We start from the raw sequence: 19,964 nt of genomic DNA on the forward strand, positions 1-19,964 counted from the left end.
AATTGCGTGTAGTTTTTGTCTTGATATTGACACACACTAACTCTTGGATATTTGTTTTTGTCAAGAAATGTTTCTTGATAAGAGAATCTAATATGTCAAGAGGTCAGTAGGAGTCTAAAGATCTTGAAAAGTTTCAAGAACAAATCAAGAAGTAAACCTATTAAACACTAGCACACGACTTGAGGATTGTAACCTATCGTGTTGACGTATTCTTGTTCTCGTGCCAATCCAGTTGAGTTGATTATGCATATAAGTTCTACGAGTTCTCAATAGACTGCATAAGGCAAGCACCTTGTTTAATGAAAGTACATTGACTGGCATAGGTAAGCTGCTTGGAAGCAATGGTGGGACCCTTGATGGCAAAGAATCAAGTATGAACAAAGATCTGTCCATAAGAGTTTGGATTTGTCACAAACATTATCTGATGGTTATGGTTATAACAAATTCACATGGATAGGAACACATGCACCATAAAATCTAAGTGTCATAAAGGTTTCTCTCCTTCATGAAAATGATTGTGAGGAAACGCTTTCACTAAGATAGATTTTAAGGAGATAGCGATTATGTAAATTGCATTCTCAAATTCAATTATGATTACGGCATCCCTCTTCATAGTTCGAATTGTGGGAAATGGAAAATGGGTCCGAACATTTTAGACTTATTGCTGTAAGTTCTAGAATCGTTTAGACACACACATATGAGCTATCTAAGAAAAAGGTGTATGAGTTTGAGAAGCTTAGATAAATGCTTATCGAAGCACATCGTATTGGAAATATGAACTTTGGAAGTCAATAAAGTATTGTCTTCTAGAAATCCAACTGTTTTCTGAATACGTGTCAAAGCTAGTGGGAGTATAAATGTTATGCTGGAATGGAAATAATCATCATGTTAGTGGGAGCATGATTATTGTTATTTTAAGTATTGCAAGTTGGCAATATTAATTATAGAAAAACAAAAGTTTCACTTTGCAAAGTTGCAGGGGTTGAAAAGTTGTTTTTGCCATAATTAAGGGAGAGAATGTTGTACTTCGTTTCCAATCTAAAAGCTTAGACCGAGAAATTTTAATTGAATTTAGTCAAGGATATATTTATTATTTGCATTCTCAAAGTTCGATTATGATTACGGCATCCCTCTTCATAGTTCAAATTTTGAGAACACGACAAATAGAATATTATGACAATATTATAGCAAGAAACTGGTAAAGTATCATGTTTTTCATATCCCATACACTTTGGGTATAGGATCGATTGCATATGCTGTAATATTCGACCGTTCTAAAATTTTCCAAATGCCTAGGGCATTTAGAGGGAAAAAGGGAATAGAACCGGATTTGACTAAAATATTTAAACAACTGTCAAGGACAATCTAAGGTTCGCCAAGGATTGGTCACTTGTGGAAAGTTGGAAGTATAGTCATGGATGGACCATATTGACATTATTATGAATAGATAAGATTCTATTTAAAATGAGTTGTCATATGGAAAATATGGAAATGGTTCCTTATTGGGAGTTGGACGATATGTCTGGATTAGAAACTTCTATGCAAGAAGGATGTTCAAAGGAATGTACTTTGAATGTGAGACTTCATGACTATGGAATTGTTTTGTTACAATCTCCAATAGAGCACTTTGTAATTTCATTGGCCGAGTCTTGGTGACGTTTGTGCCGTGACATTACGCAAGGACTGTTGCATAAAATGTTAGAATCTAACATATTCTAGTAGTGGCGAGAACTTTGTATTCTTACACTAATGATTAGGATTAGGAATTGTGAAATGAGCATCATTGGAAATGTGTTCATTTGATCTATTTCACAAAGTAAAGACCATAGGTGAACATAGTGTGCATGCTTGGTGCATGAGACAACTGTTGTTATAATTCAAGTAAGAAGTTGATTACCCGAAACAACAAATAATGAGTAATCAATATAGTGATTAAATAAAAAATGTTTTATTTATACTCAAAGGTTTGGGGCCATATAGGATTAGTATTATTTTTTGTTTCACTTTGCATGTTTTGACTTCCCGAATAATAAGATTATTCAAACCCTCCACAGTCACTCATACTTTGGAAGTAGGTATGAAAGAAGACTGTCATGAATCCATCTGTAGATTGCCTAAAGTGTTTAGACATGACACAAGTTTGCTGCAGAGTTCATGAGTGCTGCTATAAGATTAGAGTATTGGATTAAACCCACGCTCACTTGGATCGCTTCATGGATTTTATGACGAGTGATTGGTGAGACGATAATATCTTATACTCTTGAAACCGAGATGTGTGAGTTGTATCTTGCGAGTCGGTTACACATTGATAATATGCAAACACACCAGTATCTTGGTGTTATAAAACATATTGTTGTGTGTGATTTGGTGAGTGAGTACAAGCGAGCATTGAGTCAAAGTTTATCCGTTCCTTTTACCCAAAGTGGATAAAAGCGATATCTGTGGGCCCCTCGATGATTTAGTGATGACACCCTAAGCACTTGGCCAAGCCAGGACTAAGTTGATGTGTTCAATTATAGTCTGTTGTCAGTCGTCGTAAATCTGAAATCAGGAAACAACACATGAACAGAGAGTATGATTAAATCCATGTCTCAGTTCATACGGTATCTAGAATGGAAGTATATATATGATCCCTTATCTAAAGGACAGGTTACTGATAAGATCAGAGTTCGACAGCGTCTTTGAGAGCTACGATTGCTAATCGGATTCCGAAGTTATACTTGTAAATTTAGTTATTAGACTTATCCAAGTGGGAGTCTGTTGGATTAGTGTCTAAGCCCATAACTATATTTGGTATGTACTTGACCCGGTTGTGCATGGTCCTTTTAGGTTGCCTTCACCAAAGCAACTTGATAGGATGATTTATGAAGAAAGAGGATTAATTATGATTTAATAATATATTATGAGAATAATATATTAAAGGAGAAATCATATTGTTTAATTAATATTAGTCAAGAATTAATAAAGAATTGATTTTGTGACTAAAAGAAATTAATTAAATAAAGGGGACTAAAACTGTCAAATGTTGGATAGTTAAATTTGGGCTGGGAAACCCTAAGGTGTAAGGGTGGATGAAATCTTGGAGGCTTGGGCATCCAATTTCGTCCAAATGGGCCTTATTCCAGAAGGTTCCTTGGACCGCTTAAGGCCTAAGTTATCCATTAGGGTTTTGGACTGAAACCCTAGCAACACAAGTATATAAGGACCCCTAGGGCTAGGGAAATCGGCTACACTTGATCCCAAGGAACCCTAGAGCCGATTTTACCTCTCATCCTCTCTCTTCTACTTCATTCTCTTGCTTGTGGTGTTTGTAAGCCATTAGAGGAGTGACACTTGTGACTCTAAGCTCCAAGACAAGAAGATTCAATCCATTCAAGAAGAGGTAATCATCTAGATCTATTCTTATTTGATAATTTCGAATTACATATGATAGATTAGGGTTCTTGAGCCTTGGATGAATTGCATGTACAATTAGAGAAACCTAGATCCAAGTATTAGGGTTTGCATGAGCACATATGATGTTCTATTGGCTAAAACCCATCATTTCTGCCCTGAGGGGTTGTAGGTTAGATTTGTGGCTTGTATTTTGAGGGACAGGGCTCCTGACTGGTGGGAGGAGGTGAGCCATGCTCTGGGATCAGTGGGCATCAAGGCTATGACCTGGACATACTTTTTACCAGGTTTATGTTGGTTCTATATGTTGGATTAGGTGTCTAAGCCCATAACTATTTTTGGTATGTACTTGATTTGATTATGAGCACGGTCCTTTTGGGTTGCCTTCACTCATGCAACTTGATAGGATGACAAGAGGAGAGAAAGTAGAATTTATTATATGAATAATAAATTCATACTCAAAATGGTTTTATTAATATATTACAAGATTAATATATTATTTAGAAATCATATTATTTAATTAGTATTGATCAGAAATTAATTTGGGATTAATTTGATGATCAAAAGAGACTGATTAAATAATTGGGGGACTGTTATGCAAATCATTGATAGTTGCATAATTGGGCTGATGGACTCCATAGAGTGGAGTGGACGAAATTTATGGGGAAGCCCATAAGATTTCGTCCATGGGCTCTATGGAAGGAGTTCATGGGTTGCTTGTTGCCTAAGTTAGGTATTAGGGTTTCCACCTGAAAATCCTAACAGCCCACACAGCTATATATATAGACCCTTTGCTAGTGGAATTCGTCCCTATGAGTTTCTAAGAAACCCTAGAGTGGTCGAAATCCTCCTCTCTCCTAAATCATCCTTTGCATAGAGTGTTTGTGACTCTATTAGAGGTGCGACACTTGGGGCACTAGGCTTTCAGAAGTCAAGATTAAGAAGGATTAAACTTGTTATTGCTACATAACAAGAGAGGTAAAGTTTCTAACCCTAATCATATGTCAATTTCGAAATATGTATGCTAGTAATAGGGTTATTTCTTTGGTATTCATGTTGTATGTTCAAATTAGAAAAACCTAGATCAAAGCAATTAGGGTTGCATGAACACCATAGGAATGATTTTATGCTCATAACCCAACACTATATGCTCAAGAATGATCATAAACTAATATTTCCAATAACATATGATCCTATAGGGTCACATCAATAAGAAGTAGACACCAATTTAATAAAAAAATGTTCCTTTGGAAATATTCAAATATTATGTTTTGGGAACAAATGCCACATTAAGTTTTATACTCTAAAATAAATAAATATAAATAAAAAGTTTTAAATTGACCGCTAAATTGGGGATGTCGCATGTTTCCCAAGGATTTGTCGGGGGTGCCTCCAAGGAGGCATGTGAAGTTTTGGATTGACCTAGTTCCGAGTGCGGCTCCGATAGCCAAGACACCTTATCGTATTGCACCTCCTCAGATGCAAGAGTTGTCCATGCAGCTTTAGGAGCTGCTGGACAACGGGTTCATCATGCTAAGTAGTTCTCCATCAATGTTGCAAAACTCGTTAGACATTCCCAGGGTGGCCGACTAGCGCCTAGCGAGTATTCGGTCTAGGCGGGGAGTACTCGGGGAGTACTCAGATTGGATAAATTATATGAAATTAATTTTAGGAAAATTATATTTATAACAAATATAACAAGTTTATTAAAAATTATAACAAAATAGATGAATATCAATAACAAATATAGATTTTTTTATCTAAAACAAGTCGAAATTCTGGTTTTTTTTTCCAATTTTGATCAATTCATAATTTTTTCAATTTTGACCAATTTAGAGCCGATTTTGACCAATTTTGACCGAGTTTGACGGATTCTGATTTTTGGTCGATTTCTAATTAGACGCCTCGAGCCCTACTTGATTCTGATTAATCAGCCGCCTAGGCTGATTTTTGCAACCCTATTCTCCGTAGGGGGTCTCATTATGTTTATAAAGAAGAAGGACAACTCTCATCGGATGTGTATCGATTATAGGGAGTTGAATAAGCTGATGGTGAAAAACCGTTATCCACTTCCGAGGATCGATGACTTATATAATCAACTTTAGGGCATATCTTGGTTTTCCAATATCAATTTGAGATTGGGTTATCATCAGATGAGGTTCAGAGATGAGGATATTTAGAAGACAACCTTCAGGATTCGTTACAGACACTATGAATTTGTGGTTATGCCATTTGGGGTCAACAATGCACCAACAACGTTCATGGACCTCATGAACCGAGTTTGCAAGCATATGTTGGATCGATCGATTATTGTGTTTATTGATAATATTTTGGTCTATCCTCATACCAAGGAAATACATGAGGAGCATTTGTGGGAGGTTCCTGAGACTTTAAGGAGGGAGAGGTTGTATGCAAAATTCTCCAAGTATGAGTTTTGGTTGTACGAGGTGCAGTTCTTGGGTCACCTTGTCAATCAAAATGATATTTTGGTCGACCCGACCAATATCGAGGCTGTGATGCAGTGGGGAGTCCCGAGGTCTCCATCTGAGATTCGAAGCTTCCTTGGTTTAGCAGAGTACTATCAGATATTCATTCAGGATTTCTCCAAGATCGTAGTTCATTTGCCCAATTGACGAAGAAGAATGTCACTTTCTTATGGAGGCCTGTACAGCAGGCGACATTTAAGTTTTTAAAGCAGAAGTTGTGTGAGGCTCCAATACTAACCTTCCCCAAGGGTGTGGATGATTTTGTGGTCTATTATGATGCATCAATGCATGAGAATTCAAACGTCACCTAAAAGCAACATAACATACGCCAGACTCCTATTAAGTGATCCATTAAGTCACTTATTAAGCTCTTAATCCTAAATTTGGAATTTCATTATTGAAAGTATTCCACATGTTAAAACATAAATGTACGAAAAGATCATGCATGATTTCAAGTCCGGATGTTATGAGCAAAACAAGTTTGGTTGACATACAATTCATAAGCCACAACCCGACTCGTGCCACACTTAACAACTAAAAACGACTAAAATTGCACTTTTAGGCATCATACTTTGATCCAAATGCATCTAATCATTATACTACCTTCCCAAATGACCCTTATGAACCTAATAATTCCATAAAACTCATTTGTTACTTAAATGTATTCCATTTTCATGATCACTTAGATGATTAAAAGTCTTAAGGTCATAATCTTCATCAAACGCACAATGGAGTGATTATGAGTTTAATTTTCATAAGAGATCAACAAGGAGCAATGTGATTCATTCAACACTATTCAATGTTTATATGAATATCATGAAGTGCATATTATCATGCTCAAATACATTTTAGAGGAATATAGGCTCTTAATACAACCATACAATTACAATTCAATTCCATAGTTTCCTAAAATGCCCTTGTGGCCAATAATAATCAAAACTACTTATAGATTAAGGGATTTATCATGTTTTTCTTCCAACACTAGATCAATGTATCAATATATTGCTATGAACATCCTTTATATATTGTATCATCTACAAATATCCATAGAAGTTCATGGATCGATCATTCTCCCCAAACTACAATTTTATCTACATTTGATTCTACCATATTTTTAAGTTGTGCTTTTCCATGAGGGATTTGCATCAAAACTAACACAATGGTCATGTAATCACATAAGGAATATGTTAACAACAACATCATTATCATTGGAATGTAGGGTTTGTGTTGAAGTTTCCAAATCAATCTCAATTTCACCAAAAGATGTTAGATTTGAGCTAGATTTTGTAGCAATCATCTTATATTTGTTTGAAATCAAAACCCTAGTCATCAAATGGGCATAAAATCAGATTTAGTTCCCACAATGAACATCAAATTCTTATTTCACAGGAATATGAGTGGTTTCATACCTTAGAAGTTCGACTAAACACCGTACAACCCCGAAAATCAACTTGAGATGGTGGAGTACATAGAGTCGCATGTGGAGGAAGAGAATTATGGTTAGACGCAAGCCCTAATTTTCAAAAAATAGAGTTCATGCGGACTTGAAATAAGCACTGATGGTAGATGATGTTGACAATGGCTTTCATGAGGTGGATTTTAGAGGAGTTCTACCCTTGTTGGCCATAGGAAGCAATGTTTCGAGTGCTGGTGATACGAAGATGATGGAGGAGAACAAAAAGCTGATGAGAGATGGTAGAGGTATGATGGAAGCAAAGAACGAACATGAGAGAGAGAGAGAGAGAGGTGGGGTTGGGCCCAATAGGAATACGAAAATGCCCCTTTGTTTTTTGCTAGACAACATTGGATTCTAACGTCTGTTACTAACAAGGATCAAAACCAATAAAATAATAAATTTTGGACCATTGATCCACCATCAAAATTTTCAGGAACAAACTATGGACATAATTTTGAATTGTGTCCGTAAGAAATAAAAAGAAATTAAGAAAGAACTATGAAGTTTTTACTTTTTACATTTACCACAACCAAATATGTATTTTGCTCAATGTTTTAAAAATCAGTTTGAACCGGCCGGTCGAACCGGTTGGACCGGGAATCGGGGAAGGGAGCGGTTCAACTATTACCGGTTTTATGTCTATTTCTGAACTGAATCGAACCGGCCGGTTTTTACAAAAATCCGGTTGAACCGGTTCAATTAAACCGGTTGAACCGGTTAAATTAAATAAAAACACATGGAATCGAAACCTTTTGCATAATAAACTTTGGTAGTTTTTTCACATTTATTAAATTTTTTCTGAATAAAAACACATGATAAATGTTATGAAGTTTTTTGAAGCATTTATATTCATCTACGACTTTTTTTTTCATGCACGTAGATTGATGTAAAACTTATGGTTATGAGTTATTTTAATGTATTTAAAATGATCTACAACTTGTTTTCATGTGTATTTTAATGTTTAAACTTGTTAACATTATATTCTTGATTTGTGTATGTAGGTATGTGTACGAAAATACGGAAAAAAATAAAAACTATAAAAACCGGTTTACTTAGTGGTCGAACCGGTTGAACAGGAAACCGGTCACAAACTTTAAAATTTTTGCTTTAATTTTTTGATGCTTAAAACAAATTAGATGCTCGCGTGTGGAGCAATGCACTTCTAAGTCGCGTGGTTCCGTAGTACTCCGGCTACCAAAGCCGAGAGTAGGTGAATGACATAGAATATTGTAGTACTCCTCAGCTTCTTATTTAAATTTAGTCAATTATTGTCATTTTTCTCGATAATTTCATGATAATGGACATAATCCTCTGCGACGAGCTCCTCCAAGAAATCTTCCACCGCCTCCCTCCTCCGTCGTCATCCGCCGTCTCCCTCGTCTCCAAACGCTGGCGCCATCTCCTCCACTCTTCCCTCTCCTCCCTCACCCTCCGTCTCTCACCCAATCACCCTTCTCTCCCTTCCCTCACTTCCTTCCTTTCTCTCCACACCTACCTGTTCTCCCTCTCCCTTTCCTCTTCCTCCTCCGCTGCTGCAACCACCGCGTTCTCCGACAGCCTCCTCATCTCCATCTCCTCAGCTTGCCCTAACCTCACCCAGCTCCGCCTCTCCACCGGCCCTGTCTCCTTGTTTCCCTTGTTTTCTCTCTCCACCTCATGTCCTCACATATCGTCTCTTTCTATTATCCTGTCCAGACCTCTCCTCTCCCTTCACTTCCTCTCATCATTCCGCTCACTCAAGAACCTTACCTTAATCCTTTCGGGAAACGGCTCACCTGACTCTATTTCCGACCACTACACCTCCTCCTCGACTGAATTGCAGCTGGAATCCCTCTGCTTATCAGGAATTCGGGCCGGAGATTACGAGCTCAGTTGGTTATGGAACAATTGTAGTTACAAAGCCCTATCGAAGCTCGTTTTCGAGAACTGTGAAGGCGTAGGCGATAATCATTCATTTGCGAGCTTCATCCAACGACTGAAGAACCTTCAAGAAGTCGAATTGAAGACATGTAGGTCAATCATCGCCTTAATTTTGCTTAAATTAGCTGAGAATCGTTGCGATTCTTTGTCGTCTATGTTAATTTACGATGGAGGTAGCAAAGAAGGTTTGCTCCATTTCATCCGCGAAACGAACTGTAATCTCCAGAAACTCGACCTCCGATTGCCGCTCGATTTAGACGACAGTCATTTATTCGAAATCGGTACGAAATTCACTCAATTACATGTTCTTCGATTGCAAAGTTGTTCTATGGTCACAGGTGAAGGACTCAAAACCCTAGGGTTAGCTTTGAGTGATAACCTCGAAGAACTCGCTTTAACAAATTGCGATGTGATCAAGAGACAAAACGGATTCCTTGTGGAATTAGCTCAGAATCTACCAAAAATCAAGATACTCGATCTCTCCTACAACCATATGCTTCTCGACAAAGAATTTGTATCCATGATCAGTTCATTCAAGGATCTTCGGAAACTGAAACTAAGGGGTTGCAATAGGTTAACGAATGCATCATTGATCTCATTGTGCAAAAACTGTAAGCATTTGGAGAGCATCGATATGGTCTACTGCCATGGAATCCAGATGGAAGGTGTTGAGTTCGTGATCCTGAATTCTCCAGAACTGAGAAAAGTGCAAGTGGAAGATCGCAAGTTATCAGAAATTGCGAGGAGGTGGATGATAAACAAGTTTATTGAAGTCCAACCTTGATCAAGAACAGGTACTTCTAAGTTCTAACAATTCCATTGAAAATTATCAACTGTATATGGTTTCTTGATTGTGTGTTATAAACTATAATGAATCTTTGTCCTGTTTCCATGGAAATAAGAAGAATGCATATTTATGTAATTGTGTCTTGTATTGCAACTAAAGAATTAGTTTGATTTGTATGGTATTTATGCAATTGCATATAATGTATAAAGATGAATAATTTGATGCATAAAGTGTATAAAGATTAATAATTTGATGCATATAGTGTATAAATTTGTTGGTGAGTGTTTTACAAAGGGAGGTGATATTGGCACGACAGTTTTTAATGCTTCGACTGAAAAAAAAAAGATTGACAATTATGCCCCTCTTTACTAAAGAGAGAGAAATACCAATCTATGTTTCAAAAAACGCATGATCTTCGGCTGTTACTTTCCCCCATAAAATACGACGTGGGTAATCTTATCTATAAAAGTCAATTCACTGACCTCAATAGATACATAAATTCCTTATGGGTAATGTATTTACCCTTCTGTAAGAAGCCTCTTGAAGGCACAAAAGATAGAGCAGAAAACATAGGTGAGCCTCTAATGGGAGATTGAAACTCATCGAAAACTTACCTTACAGGTGACAACAAGTTTAAAATGTTAAGAATGAAAGCGTGATATTTTAATGCAAATCATATCCGTATCAACGGACGTATTCAAGACTTTAAGAGAAAGAATCAACTAAAATGTATCAGGTTAACTTGACTATTGATAATCTTCCTACAATTCGGTACACTAAAAAAGATGGATATAGTCTACGATGAATTGGGTATCCCATCGGAATCAAAGTTAAAGAGGTTTAATATGTCTTCAATCATTTGAATTTAGAGTTTTAGCTCATGAACAATGAACAAAACAACGTGTCGGCATCATTGGGAATGGTGATGGTGCTGAATAATCACACATAGTAACAAAACGAACAACGAAGGCTACATGGTGGTGGGTTTTGAAGTTCAACCAACATGAATCACGATGTTAGTTTGTTATAAGATATTAAAACTTCTAGAAAATACTCAAAATCAATCAAATGTGATCGTGCTTCTGTCACCATGGTTGTGACAAAAGGTAGTTTACTTATTGACAAGTCTATTTTATGAATGTACTAAATTGTCATAAATCTGTTGAATTGATGTATAATTGTCCAAGAATGACACTACTTTAATGAGTTGTTGAACTTCATATGCAGGTCAATATATCATACTAAAAGTGGGCGGAACCTGCAAATAAAACGGATTGCTAAAGGAATGAAGAAACATTGTTGGGAAAATTGACCACACTTCAATCTTTTGGTCATATCTCAAGTTTTGGAGCTCCGATTGACATGAGTAAAGAAGTTCTGGAAACTAGACAAGATTTGCTACAACTTTCATGTTTTGTGTTTCTGCTAGTTATGTCGTTTTGACCACCAAAACTTGTACGGAAGATGAAGGACGCCTGCAGGCGTCTAAGACGTCCCCTAGGACGTCCAAGTCAAACAGTCAACATTTGGGAAAATTGCGGAGCAGGAAAGAAGGAAGGACCCCGTCGGCGTTTTACACGACGTCTAAGATGTCACCAAGGACGTCCAGGCGTTTTAGGTGCGCCCCGTGTTGGAACGGTGTGTTTCGGAAAGCATAGAAATCAAGGAAGGACGACCTAGAACGCGTCTAAGACGTCCCCTAAGACGTTAAGCGTTTTTGGCCAATTTTTAGTGTATTTCAAGGACGACAGAAGGCATGCAAACACGTACAAAGAACGACTGGGCGTTATACATGACGTCTAAGATGTTTCCTAGGACGTCCAACGTCCCACATTGTGACAACCCGAAATTTCTATTCTGTACAACCATTCACTTCAATAGAAGTCAAAACTGTTTCTGCTAACTGTTAAGAATTTTGGAGTCAGTCTGAGTGTTTTAAAGTTAGTACTTCAAGGGATAACAGAAGAAAGGATGCCCTAGGGTTTATTGTGCACCAATAAAGTTCCAAAACTCCAAGAGTTTGGAGTTTACGGCCTAAACAAGGTGTTTACGGCCGTAAACCCCAAGGGGTATAAATATGGCACTTAGCCATTTTATTCACTTTTTCACATTTTCAAGAACTAGAACTCATTTCTCTCTCAAGTATCATCCGACTTTTCTTCAAGATCTTCAAGAAAGTAAGTGTTTCTTGCCTTGTTTAGTCGATATCTTCCTTAATCTCGTAATCTTACATGATTTCATCTGTGAAATCATTCCATTTGTGTAGATCTTCAAGTGTTCTTAGTTTCACCAAGAACACCAAGAATACACACTAGTGTTCTTGGACTTCTAACACCCTTTCAAGCTTCTACATAGTAAGTACTCTTACCTTGGCTTGTTATAAGGCTTGCTACACTTCTAAATCATCTAGAAAACACAAGGAAACACAAGATCAAAGGTGTTTACGGTCCAAGATGTTCTTGGACCGCAAACCCTAATGAAGGGGCCAAAGTATGCCCTAGTCCCTTGCCAAGCCTTGGATACTAGTCTAGATCATATCCTTAAAGTGCTTAGGACTTTAAACATCAAAAAGACCATAAACCATTTGGGTTTACGGCCGTAAACCCATGGAGAAATGGTCCATGGACCGTAAACTCCACAAAGGGGTGAAATGGTGCCCTAGTCACTTCCAAAGGCTTAGACTTGAAGTAGGAATGCTTCTATAGGACTTATAAGATTCAAAACACAAAATGGTAAAAGTACCATGAGTTTACAGCCGTAAACTCATGGGTTTACGACCGTAAACTCCAATGTAGTTGGTCCCAAAACCGTAAACTCATAAAGAGCTTACCCTTGGACCCTAAACTCAATAGCCAAGTCCTACAACCCTTAGATGCAATCCTTAGTACTTATAGCACTTAAATAAAGTGTTTTACATGTCTTAGGATGTCTTAACTTGGTTAATTAGTTGTTTAATGACTAATTGGATACATATATGTGTTATTATATGTTAACTAGGATCCTTGTGTGTGTTCAAGTCTTCACTTGACACTTAGCATCCTATAACAATCCGTTCATCCAAACCACTCACTACAGGTGAGTTCATACCCCTTAATGAACCTTTTAAATGATTTTAAATGCTTTTATGGGGGGGGGGGGGGGGATACAAGTTGAACTATTATAGTTATTATATCAATCACATGTGATTAATAACTACCAAACAAGTGGATTTCTTACTTTTCAAACTGTGTTATCAAACTGTTTTACTTCAAACTGTTTTACAAACTCTTTTACATATCAAATACTTTTATTAAACTCTTTTAAACTTATATTCTGTTAAATGTGTATCTATATAGATATAGTTATATAAGTAGGATTGAAAGGACTTAGGACTGATAGCTCACCTTATTTCCTGTTCCTTGTTTGGTTGTGGACTTAGGGTATTCAGGTTATTTGTCCGAAGGTCGTTTGAATCCTAGTTATATATTATGTATATGTGTATAGATATAAAAGTTCCTTCTTCCATCCAGTTCAATACCTTTGGGTAGCAAAGGTATACACACATGTTCATACAATCAGACAACATTACTAGTAAGCTATAATAGGTATAGTTTAGAGAGATACTAATACTATTACTAGAACAATGAAACATACAAAGAGTCAGTTCATACATGAGTCAATACCATACAGCGAGAACATAACATACATATAGAGAATACTATGATGAGAAACAAACAATACCATACAGAGAGAACATACATACATGCTAGACAGGGAGAGAACACACAATACAGCTAGCACATACATATACTAGAACATTACTACAGTTATGTGAACCACGTAACGGGGCATGACATTACCTGTCATGGCCGTTTTGTATCCAGAATCTCCTTAAGTGGGGAGCGTATGAGTTTATGTATAGATCTATACTGGATTGACTATCCTACACCTTGCTGCTCGCTACAGTGGGACTTGCAAGTCTACGGGTGCCAAACGTCATTTCTTCCGACGTCTTACATCGTCGTGTTTATAGTCGGTAGCAGGATACAGGCCGATCACATGGTACTTTAAATAACAATTGGTTTAAGGTAGTTAGTACAGCAGTAGTTACTTAATACAACACTACAGTACTATTTCATTTTCCCATTACATTCGCTTTGTGACCTTCACACAATAGACAATAATGTAAAACTATATTTTTGGTTAATGATAGTCAGATTTGGGAAAATACATACTCTTACAAGAGATACACACAGATACTAGATGCCTTGGTAGAAGGCTACTTTTAGTAGGAAACATAGGGTTTTCTAGGGGAGTTCAAACAATTACAAACTTTTACAAACTTATACATTACAGACTTACAAACACTTTCATACAAACACATACACTAATATACTTATGAACTCACCAGCTTTAAAGCTGATAAACTCTTTCAAAATAACTTGTATTCTCAGGTCACCAGTAGACAGGTACCGGTGCCAGGTTTTGAGAAAATGGAGCTCGTTCAAGACTCATCTTTTATTTTGATTCATATTTTTGGTGTCTATATAACTTGACAGAACACACTTGTATTAGATTATATTATTAATGGAATAGATGATGTTGTTGCTTGTTTACTACTTTGGATTGTTGTGATACTGTACATGACGTCCTCCACCCCCGAACGTTTCCGCCGTTCCGGTTTTGGGGTGTGACAGATTTGTATCAGAGCATGGTTTATAGTGAATCGAGTATATCAAACCATAAAAGATATACGAACTATAAACACAGCGGGATTAAAATACTCTGATAAAGAGTTTATACTTTTAAATAATGAAATATTTAACCAAGTATACATACCTGCATTCATACTAAAATCAGTGTTACTAGGACAGAACAAAAGTATTACGATTGTTGGGCAACACAATTAGACTTAGAGACATATGGTCAACCCTGGGAAGATATAGCCTGATCAACTATATTATCCGAGGAGTGACTAGCATGTGCCTAAGGGTAGTTGTGAGGTTGCAACAAGTCTAAAAACTTACCAACACTACTACAATGAGAACAGTAGAACAGAACATAAACTTAAAATACTATAGGAGTATTTTGTGTTACTATAACTACTTATCTGAGAACTAAAAAGGTCTTTATTAGTATGCCAATAATTGTTGAGTGGATACGCTAAGGTTATATGTACTAGGATGTCATAGACTTAGAATCTGTGATCTTTGCTCTACTTCCTGTTCATTGTTTGGTTGTGGGCTTAGAGTTAGGGTCACCTATTCGAAGGTCTATCCTATTTTGAGTACATATAACTGGTATGCACTAAACAAGTATTGGAGTAACCGATAAAGATCCTCTTATAATTATCTAGTTAGTTCGTCTATTAATTAAATTCTTTATCCCTTTTCTCGTGTAGATTTCATGGCTGGATTCCATATCCCCGGAGACCCGTACTATCCCAACGAAGGCAATGCTGGATGGCTTGGGGAAGAGCCAGAAGACGATCACCCAATCCCATTGGATGATCATGAAGCTGAAGGCTTTTCTGATGGTTCTGACTCAGAACCTGAAGTCAACAACCTACCCCCAGCTGCTCAAAACCCAAACCTGAATCCTCGTCCAGCATTTCAAGGACTCACACCTCTGTGGGCTACAAACTTGAACAGATGGAGTCAGGAACATGGACAACCCATTCCCTACAATGGAGACAGAAGCTTCTACAACCTCACCGAGGGAGGTTCAGCTGACAGAGTCCTACCCGTCATGGTCCGTAGGATTGCTCGGAACACCGAGCAAGGTCGAGCAACTATCGACCGAGTTGTGGAGATTGACGCCCACTCTGGCGTTAACACAGTCCGCATTCGCTAGAGTCTGCTCATGAGAGGACTCAGGTCCGCAATGCAGCTCTGCAGAGAGAACTTGCTGAAACCCAAGCTGAAGTCAGAGAACTTCGAGCTTAGCAAGCAAGATCTGAAAGGCGTATGAGGGACATAAAACGTCTTCTGTCGGAGTCAAGAACTCACTGTAGTAGTTCTCGTTGCCGATAGAGTCCCATCGACTTCTCTTTTGGATATAACCTAGATTCTGTAAAAACTCTAGTCTAAATTCCTATCTTTGTTAGAACTTGGACCTGTCAGGTCTTGATTAGGTCGTAGATCTGTCAAAATTTTCCTATCTTGGTTGATGTAAGGCCTACTTCTAGGCCATTTTTTCCAAACTTGTTACATCTATAATTCCAGTATTATTGACAGATATCTAATCTCACGGAAATTATTATCCAAACGCTATCATCTGTTAGTACTAGATCAGCATTCAAATCGTTCTATTCATTTGTGCTGTTGGGCTATGGAGAGTTAGTCCATGGGTCATTCTCATCAAATTTTCCTATTAAATTCTTATCTATATCTTCATTTTTCTAAACTTATAGTTAAAAGATGCCTCCACGCCGATCGACAAGACACGATCCTCCAATCACTGCAACACCACCTGCTCCTCAAATCGATACGGCAGCTCTGAATGCTGCTGTAGCTGCGGCTGTGGCTACAGCCATGGCTCAATATCATTCATCTGGTTCCACTGGAGGAGGAACCCCTGTTCAATCTACTCTTGGTGAAGCTCCTGTACGCTTGAGAGAGTGCTCCTATAAGGACTTCACTAACTGCAAGCTCAAGTCCTTTAGAGGGACTGGCGGAGTCATTGCCCTCTCGCAATGGTTCGAGAAGACCGAATCGGTTTTCGAAATCTGCTCCTGTCCAGAGGGGAGCAAGGTCAAGTTCGCTGCTTGCACCTTTGAAGAAAAAGCCCTGACATGGTGGAATAGCCATGTCACGTCACTATCCCTAATAGTGGCAAATGCTATGGGCTGGGAAGCTCTGAAACAGCTAATGATTGAGGAGTACTGCCCGAGGGGCGAAATCCAAAAACTGGAGGAGGAACTGTGGAGCCTATCCATGAAGGGCTCCGACATAGTCTCCTACACCGCCAGGTTCTGTGAACTGGTGGCCCTCTGTCCCAACATGGTTCATACAGAGGGGAAGAAGATAGAGAGATTCATATGGGGGCTGGTGCCTCCATTCCAGGGAAATGTTTTGGCTTCAAACCCCACTACATTCGATAGTGCCAAGCGATTGGCACTGCGGCTTATTGACCATGGGGTTCGTACCCCGGCCGCAACAACAACCCTGGCCATTTCAGAATCTTCCAAAACCGCTGATTCCAAGCGGAAGTTCTGGGATGAAAAAAAGAAGAAGAAGGCTGCTAAAAAGCAGCAGATCGTGGCAGTTCATGCTGCGATAGCACCTGCCACTGCTGCTGCTCCGGTAAAGCAGTACGCTGGAAGTTTGCCTAGGTGCAACCAGTGCAACTTCCACAACACAGGAGCCTACCGGGAAATGCAGTGTTCGAACTGCAACAGGAAGGGGCACACCGTCCGTTTATGCAAAGCTCCGGCGAGGCCACTCAACCAAGTCCCCGGCGCAGGAGTAGGCCAAGCTTGCTACGGTTGTGGCGAGGTGGGCCACTACAAGAGGGAATGCCCAAAGGCAGGGAATGCCGGTAGAGTGGGAAGAGTTCTGGCCATAGGCCACGAGGAAGCGGTTGCCGACCCCACAGTGGTCACGGGTACGTTTCTCCTCGATAACTCTTATGCATGCATACTGTTTGATAGTGGAGCGGAGAGGAGTTTCGTGAACCAAAAATTTGCTCATTTACTTAAGCAAAAATCACGAGCACTTAAAGAACCGTTCACTGTAGAAATGGCTAATGGAAAGACGGAGAGCACTACCAGTATATTCATAGGGTGTACCCTAACTCTAGATAGCCATTCATTTTCGATCGACCTCATGTCGGTCTCAATTAAAAGTTTCGACGTCATTATCGGCATGGATTGGTTGAGTCTTCATCGTGCCGACATCATGTGTTACGAAAAGGCTGTACGCCTTAATCCGTCGTCTGGCGAAACTCTAGTAGTATATGGCGACAAACCCGGCACGAACCTTCGTATCATCTCGAGCATTCAAGCTCAGAAATTCTTGCGAAAGGAATGTCGCGCATTCCTTGCTCATGTGGTCGATGTGAGCCAAGAAACGAAAGACATTCAGAACATTCCAGTAGTACGTGACTTTCCCGATATCTTTCCAGAAGAACTCACAGGATTACCTCCATAACGTCAAGTCGAGTTCCAAATCGACTTAGTTCCAGGGGCTACTCCCGTAGCCAAATCGCCCTATCGTCTAGCACCTGCAGAGATGCAAGAACTGTCCTGTCAACTTAACGAACTGCTCAGCAAGGGCTTTATAAGACCAAGCTTCTCACCCTGGGGAGCTCCAGTCTTGTTCGTCAAAAAGAAAGACGGATCGTTTCGAATGTGCATCGACTACAGGGAGCTCAACAAATTGACCGTCAAAAATCGTTACCCTCTGCCTCGTATTGACGATTTATTTGACCAACTTCAAGGGGCGAACTTCTTTTCAAAAATCGACTTAAGGTCCGGATATCACCAACTACGAGTGCTAGGGGAGGATGTTCCGAAGACAGCCTTCCGAACTCGTTATGGGCACTACGAATTCGTAGTGATGCCGTTCGGATTAACAAACGCACCCGCAGTATTCATGGATTTAATGAATAGGGTGTGTCGTCCTTACTTGGATCAGTTTGTCATCGTCTTCATCGATGACTTACTTATCTACTCTCGTAGTAAGGAGGAGCATAGTCAACATCTTCGACAGGTCTTAGAAACGCTGCGTTCGGAGAAGCTCTATGCGAAGTTCTCGAAATGCGAATTTTGGATCCGAAGAGTCGAATTCTTAGGGCACGTGGTTAGCGAAGAGGGAATACACGTGGACCCTTCCAAAATCAAAGCCATTGAGAGCTGGTCAGCACCGAAGACGCCTACAGAAATTCGTCAATTTCTAGGCCTCGCTGGCTACTATCGCAGGTTCATTCAGAACTTCTCCCGCATCGCGAAACCTCTTACAACACTGACCCAGAAGGGCGTGGCCTTTGACTGGGAAGAGAAGCAGGAAAGAGCGTTCCAAACGCTCAAACGAGCCTTGTGCACCACACCAATACTATCCCTCCCCGAAGGGATAGAAGACTTCGTTGTCTATTGCGATGCGTCAAATCAAGGGCTCGGATGTGTTCTGATACAGCGAGGTAAGGTCATCGCCTACGCCTCGAGACAGCTGAAGACGCATGAGGTCAACTACACTACTCATGATCTTGAGCTAGGAGCAGTTGTGTTTGCTCTGAAGATCTGGAGACACTACCTGTATGGTACAAAAAGCACTATCTTTACAGACCACAAAGCCTACAACATATATTCGACCAGAAGGAGCTCAACATGAGACAACGACGGTGGGTCGAGCTACTCAGTGACTACGAATGCGAAATTCGTTATCATCCGGGTAAAGCCAACGCCCTAAGTCGGAAAGAATATTCTGGTCGTAGAGTCAAATCTTTGACTATGACTATCCATTCACACCTGTCCACACAAATTAAGGAAGCTCAGCTCGATGCTTTGAAACCTGAAAATGTGGCGGGTGAATCCCTGAGAGGGATGGATAAGAACTTGGAAGTTAAGGGTGGCGGGGCTTATTATTTCATGGATCGGATCTGGACCCCGAAACTCGGTGGTTTCAGAGACTTGGTCATGAACGAGGTGCACAACACTCGTTATTCCGTCCACCCAGGTTCAGATAAGATGTATCTGGATCTTAAAAAGCTATACTGGTGGCCTAACATGAAAGCAGAGATTGCTACCTTCGTGAGTAAATGCCTTACTTGCGCTAAGGTCAAGGTCGAATACTAGAAACCGTCGGTCTACTACAACAGCCGGAGATACCGGAATGGAAGTGGGAGCGGATCACTATGGACTTCATAACCAAGTTGCCCAAGACAACGGGTGGACTTGATACCATATGGGTCATCGTCGACAGATTGACCAAGTCCGCACACTTCC

At 39.4% G+C, this 19,964-nt stretch overlaps 1 protein-coding gene across 2 annotated transcripts; it reads left to right on the forward strand.

Moving 5' to 3' along the window:
- The first annotated feature begins 8,602 nt into the window (after window positions 1-8,602).
- LOC145167238 (RNI-like superfamily protein) lies at window positions 8,603-13,128 on the forward strand. 2 transcript variants are annotated; one of them, XR_013741020.1, is made up of 3 exons: window positions 8,603-10,049; window positions 11,270-12,219; window positions 12,309-13,128. XR_013741020.1 is itself a non-coding variant. In XM_079086370.1 (1 exon), exon 1 carries the CDS (start codon window positions 8,627-8,629, stop codon window positions 10,037-10,039), a length of 1,413 nt encoding a protein of 470 aa, XP_078942496.1. In that variant the 5' UTR covers window positions 8,603-8,626; the 3' UTR covers window positions 10,040-10,312. The 2 variants fall into 2 exon arrangements, 1 of the variants encoding a protein (XP_078942496.1); XM_079086370.1 differs by lacking the exons at window positions 11,270-12,219; window positions 12,309-13,128 and having other exon boundaries at window positions 8,603-10,312.
- Window positions 13,129-19,964: the final 6,836 nt, after the last annotated feature.

Source organism: Lactuca virosa, chromosome 3, assembly GCF_052849685.1.
Source record: "Lactuca virosa cultivar CGN04683 chromosome 3, Lactuca_virosa_CGN04683_v6, whole genome shotgun sequence".
Taxonomy (NCBI): domain Eukaryota; kingdom Viridiplantae; phylum Streptophyta; class Magnoliopsida; order Asterales; family Asteraceae; genus Lactuca; species Lactuca virosa.